Raw genomic sequence first — 6,231 nt, forward strand, 5'->3', positions numbered from 1 at the left:
AGCATTTAATTACAGTTAGTATATTTGTCATTTAATTCAGTTCATTGACTTGCATTCATGTCATTTAAGTTACTTCATGAGAGTTATATATTGCACCTATAAATACCCTTCAATGAGTGAAAAATACAATACATTCCAAGTTCAAGAGAAAAACCTGTTGATAAAGAAGTAGAGATCAGCAATAACTCCATGCAAGTCGTTCTAGAAGTGCCACATATGATCAACTTGCTCCAAGCAAATTGGCTTTTCAGTTTTTCAAGCTAGTGATAGCTGGGGGTAAATTAAGTCTCTCCTTGAGAATTGGTTTTATTGGCACTTCCACCACGAGCTGCATTTGAGTCTTCATCTCCATGTACATTTTCGAAGTAGTGTCACACAATCATATGAGCTATTCCATGCAGTGGCAGTAAAAGCAGAAATCTTTTACACAATGACAACCAAAATCGATAAATCCCAGGCACATGGAACTAAAGCATCCAGCAAAAAAATTTACTTCATAATTCCAATTCCAACTGTTATAAAGTAGTAAAAAATTCCTGAAATTCTTACCAATAGGAACTGCAGATGCTATTAAATTGTACACAAGAGGGTTATATTGACATTCATTCACTTCAAGAGTAATCTAGAAGTTGCCAACATTTTGGAAGAAAAGAAGCAAATATTAATCAATTCTCTTATCCCTACACATGCTACAAAAGTTAAAAGAACTGTCATAAATTAAGCTTCATAATCACTAAGCAGGATACATCCAACACTACGAGTTCCCAGCAGTACAAAGTTTCTCCATATAATTCAATGGGTTATTTTTCTTTTACCCACATAACACAGAGAAAATCTAACAATCTGTAATGTTATAAAAAAAAAAAAAAAATCTAAACTTCAACTATAACCCAAAAATCTACCATTCTTAGTTATCACTATCACTATTGTTGTTATTAGCGTTATGATTATGAATAAGATTGTTACCACTGTGGAGGTGATTACTTCCATTTCCTCCTTTTCTTCCACGCTTCAACTGCGAAATCTCCATTTGGGTCTTCATGAAAAATTGCATCCTCTGCAACTCAAGCTCTTTAGCAAATTTCATCCTAGCCTTTTCCATCTCCACAACTTGTTGCAATTTAACACTCTCTGCCTGCTCATACGCTTCACCAAATTTCAATATCGCTTGTGTCAACATTCTAATTGAATTGCCCCATCCCTTCTTTTCCTTCCCTATTTTTGTATTTACTCCTCTTTGAACAACCCTCGGTTTCTTTTCCGGTGGTAAACTATCATCTGAATCAGGAAAATTCTCCTCCTCTTCATCGGAAGATGACTCTCTCTCCACCTGATTTCGTTTTCTAAACTGTGCTTTCGCATTCTGATTTTTTGTAATTTGGTTGTTCTTCATTTGGGCCTTTCCAAACTGATATTGACTAGACCCACTGCGAATCCCAACAACAGGAATTCCTACAGGAACTTTGTTAGACAAAGAAGCAGCTGCAGCAGTAGCAGTAACAGGAATTTTAGCAGTTGGACCAATTAATTGATCTAGCCGTTCGAAAAACGGCCATTTACTCGGTCCACCACCTGCAGCAATCTTCGCCTTCTCTAATTTATACTTCTTCTTCACCGTATCAATCCGATTCTTGCACTGAATATCAGTCTTCGCCGCCTTTGAATAGTCCTCTCTGCTACTTACGATATCTGCCACTTCTTTCCAGTGCTTTTGCTTTAGATTTCCTCTGCTCAGCTCTAAATATCTCTCTCCCCAAGCATCTATGAGAACCGCTGTCGCTCCCTCACTCCAGCAGTCTTCTCTACCGCCGCCGTTGGTCTTTGGTTGCTGGATCGGGATGATGGCTAAGCTACTGTTGTTAATCCGTTGCGGCGATTGCTGCTCCTGTTGAGAAGACGGCGGTGCGGCAGCAACTGTCACAGTAATTCTTCCGTTGGGCGGAGACGGCGACGGAGATCCGGTGGCCGCTGAAGCGTGTGACTGAATCTCCTCATCATCGTCCATTGCAAAGTACTCGGAACAATCAACGGCTCAGATCTGATAACCTCAGATAAACAACAAACAACAAAAGAGAGAAAGGAAGAGAATATAAGGAAATGAATTTGCGTGTATATATATATACGAGAAACGTTGACGGAGGAAAATGGGAATTGACGGAGAAGGAGAAGGTGGGGTATGGAAATAGGAATGGGAGGGACACGTGGACAGAATTGGAGTTGGGGAGGTGGTGAGGTGGAGGAATATTATTGGAAAAGCGTAGAGATTTCCGTCACCGGCGTGATGGGGAGAGTTGCCGGCTAGGTAGTTGAAGAGCGTTATCGTTTTCTGAGTGTGGAATTGACGGAAAACACCATGGTGTTTAAGTGGAATTAAAGTGACTGCCTTTTCGCAGCTGCTTACCAGTTCCCGGTGCTCAGGGTTTCCCTATAATACCCTCTCGTAGTAAAAAGTAAAGCTAAAAAACTAAAAACCAGTACAATAATTTCTTTTACAGTGCTACTTTAACTTAAACAATAATCGTTTTATGGTGTCAATTAATTAAAGAATTATCCAAACCTACTCTTATTAAATTTTGAGCTACACTTTATGGAAACTTGAAATGTCTCTTATTATTATATAAATTAAAATTTGAATCTTTTGTATTACGAATTAATATTTATGCACAATAAAATATGTTAATGCTAAGCTATGTAATAATTGGTGAAATTAACTCATTTTCTATATAGAGAATTTATATTTTTAATTAGTTTTACTGTTAAATAAATAAGTCTTTTCAAAAAAAAAAAATTAAAGTTTGTTTTTTTTTATTTTACAAATTAATACTCATGTCATGTATAATAAAGTGCATTAATACTAAATTGAGGAGAAATTACCTTTTTTTTTTTTATTTAAAGGACTTAGATATTTAATTAGTTTTTAAATATCTTTCAAATTAATACATTTATTTAGTGTTGTAAACGAATCAAGCCGCTCGAGACTTAACTCAATAAAAACTCTTTCGAACTCGTTCAATAAACTTATCGAGCCGTGCTCACGAGTTAATTCAATAAATCAAAATCTATTAAAATTTATATTAAAACGACGCCATTTTGGTTAATAGATTTTGAACTCGAGCTCGATTCATTTATGATTATCATATACAAAGGTAAATATGAAAAAAAATATTTATTACTATTTGAAACTATAAATGCGACAAGTGTAATAAGTATCATGAATCAAAGATAATATTAAAGATGAATTTACTTTAAATTGTTTAAAAAAAAAAAAAGTTAAAAACAACTGTTTAATTAGTTGGGGGTAATATGGTCATCATGTCAAATTAAACTTCCAGGAAGACTGAGAACTTGTGAACTAACTCCGGAGGTTACAAGAACCGGTAAGCAGTGGTAACGTGTCGACTGAAGGAATGAACAGTGGTAACTGAGAGTGACCAACAGGTGAGATTAACGTAAGGCCGCCGACGGCAACCGACAGTTGTAGGTGAGCAATGAGCATAAGTAGGAAAGAAAACTAGAGTTCACGTGGGTCGTGAAGTGAGTTGGTCAGAAAATGCAGGGAGCTAAGAAATAAATGGGTATTGGTTGACGGTGACGTGTTATTGCCGGTAATCCAAAATCGTCTGAATTGTATATTTGTATTTGTTGGGTTGCCGGTTCAATTTAGGCTTGATTTCTCGGTAGGTGCATTTGTCATGACCTAAATGCCAAGTATTTATAGAATGATTGCCTTTTTCTTTTTTTTTTTTCTTAATGCTCTTTTCCTAACTCCCAAATTAAACTAAAAACCGCTTTCATATGTCGTAAATAAGAAAAAGTTTTTTTTTTTTTTTTTCATTCAACTAGAGTTGCCATTAATAAGACGGAGAGAATTTTACGTGAATACTAGTAATATTTTCACTCTAAATATAAAAATATGTATTTTAAAGTCGTAAGCCAATTGATTTATTATAATTTTATATCGTGTTCGTCCTTAAATACTCTATGTTCGAGCTTTCTCAATATTATACTTTTGTGCTTCCTTACATGCATTGATTTTATTGATTGAAGATTGAGTTGAAAATAGCAATAATAAATAATAATAATCTTCAATTAAGTTTGATTGAAAGAGGACAATCTATATAATACATACATGGTCGGTCCAAATGCTATGCACAAGAACAGCAAAACCATATTACAAAGAAAAGAAAAAAAAAAGAATACAAACACCCCAACAAAAATATACATATGGTGAAGGTAACAGCTCTGTAGCTCAAATCCATATCAGGAGAGCCGGCCGGTTTTCCTACTCCATTATTCCTCTCTCACGAACTTCTGGAAGCAACAGTTTGGTTCTTATTCTGGGTATTAATTAAGATATAGATATATATTATATGATGATAATTACAACAGAGAAGTTCTGTATTTACAAGAGTTTAATTAAAAATATAATTAATTGTTGCCGATTCTTAAAGCAAAATCGTCAATTTTTCCTCTCTCAACGATCCAAAACACTCGTCACAATCCTGCAACAAAAACAGAGATACCCAAAGACATTAACGAAAGATCTAATGCGATTTTTATAAAGAGAAAAAGAATATGAAATGCTCAGACAGACTTCTAGTGTCAGCGCGGTCCGAATGCATCCATAGATGATTTTCTCCTTGTCAATCTCTTGAATTCCCCGCTTGGTGTTCCAGCTGCATGCAAATTTCAGATTAAAATCGAAACGAAATACTTAAAACTCCGATGATTGATTTATTAAATTATTCAAACTTACGCGAAAAAGGGTTGCGAGGAGTGGAAGGGGTGCGAGGAGTGGAAGGGGTGCGAGGAGTGCAAGGCGAGTCAGGAGCCGAACCAGGATCAAGAGAAATGTTCTTGAAATTATTGGAATTAGTTCTAAGAATTGTAATGCTTCGAGTGATAGGCAGATCCTCATTATGATGAGGAAAAACAGGTTCTGGAGATGATCGCGGTGCGCCTGTTGCACCTGAGAATGAATCATACTTTCGCAGTTTGCCCAGCCCTGATTCGGGCATTGGCCCTGCTAGCGTTTCGTCCCACAGCTTATGGAGGAATCCCATTTTTATTAATTATATATCGAATATATATATATTTTTTATCTCAATGAACAGGTTTCCTTTTTTGTGTTTTTAAAAGGACTGTTACTGAGAAAGGAGATGGGGCGAAACGCAGAGAGAAGATAAGAGAGGAGGCTGAAAGAGGTGTTTATTATTACTGCTATATATTATTATTCTGGGATGGAAATGGTGATTTAGGGTTTTTTTATAGACAGAAGAAGAAGTAGAAGAAGAAGAAGAAGAAGGGATAAGGTGGTACTTAGATATTGATGGCTCTAATCATACAATGGCTCCGGCTACTTTGGCTTTCTTAGGAGCCGTTGATTTTTTTACTTTTTTTTTTTCTTTCTTCGAACCAATATTTGACTAGAAATGCTATTTTTAGTTATTATTATTTTTTAATAATTACTATTTGACTGTTGAATTGAATGCTGATCGTTGAAGAAAACAAAATGCATGAAAGCCATTTCCCTCATCAATATAAAACAAATTACTATTAAATATATAGCAAATCTCCTCTCAAAAAAAAAAAAAAAATATATATATATATAGCATATATTAAGGGCAAATAAATTTATTATAGCAAATTAACCAATTAATTAATTAAAACTAGATTTGTAAACAAGTCTTTTTTTTTTTGTCATATAAATGTCTCTATTTAGGACAAAAAATGATATTTAAATCCGAATAATAACTATTTTAAATTTTAAATCCTAACTTTATAGATAAAATTCATATAAAAATATTCTATCAACGAATTTCATGTTAATAATTTATTTAAATTTATTAATTATAGTAATTAAAATATTAAAACATTAGCAAGTGAGCTAAATAGATTATTTAAAATTTTAATGAACTTACAAACCAAAATGATTCTTTGGTAGGCATTCAAGTAGTAATAAATTATAAAAGTTGGACGACAAGAAAATAAATAAATAGCCAACTAATTTGGTGAAGCCGAGTGGACGGAGAAGAAGAAATTCAGCCCCAAAATAATTGGAGGGTTGGATGACTAATCAATGGACAAGTGGACCCCACATACATTTTACTTTCGAGTGTTTACACGTCAACTGGATAAGATTGGACTTTGTACTAAATCTCAGATCCATCAACAGCGAGTGAGGGAGCGAGTGGGATGGAATGTTAAATCGTTCTTGACCCCACCTGCCTG

The 6,231-nt window shown here is 34.6% G+C and overlaps 2 protein-coding genes across 2 annotated transcripts; both read right to left on the bottom strand.

Annotated features, from left to right (window-relative positions):
- Positions 1–698: 698 nt before the first annotated feature.
- Positions 699–2,148, bottom strand: ASIL2 (sequence-specific DNA binding transcription factor). Its single transcript, XM_012213442.4, has one exon. The coding sequence runs from the start codon at positions 2,003–2,005 to the stop codon at positions 908–910; it is 1,098 nt and encodes a 365-aa protein (XP_012068832.1). The 5' UTR covers positions 2,006–2,148; the 3' UTR covers positions 699–907.
- Positions 2,149–4,060: 1,912 nt separating this feature from the next.
- Positions 4,061–5,215, bottom strand: LOC105631352 (Dormancy/auxin associated family protein). Its single transcript, XM_012213441.4, has 3 exons — positions 4,757–5,215; positions 4,595–4,676; positions 4,061–4,502 (listed from the first exon to the last, which is right to left on the bottom strand). Exons 1-2 carry the CDS (start codon positions 5,061–5,063, stop codon positions 4,603–4,605), a joined length of 381 nt encoding a protein of 126 aa, XP_012068831.1. The 5' UTR covers positions 5,064–5,215; the 3' UTR covers positions 4,061–4,502; positions 4,595–4,602.
- Between the last annotated feature and the right edge of the window lie 1,016 nt (positions 5,216–6,231).

The sequence above is a fragment of the Jatropha curcas genome, chromosome 1 (genome assembly GCF_041381405.1).
Source record: "Jatropha curcas cultivar XTBG-Jc1 chromosome 1, XTBG_Jcur_1.0, whole genome shotgun sequence".
Classification (NCBI taxonomy): Eukaryota; Viridiplantae; Streptophyta; class Magnoliopsida; order Malpighiales; family Euphorbiaceae; genus Jatropha; species Jatropha curcas.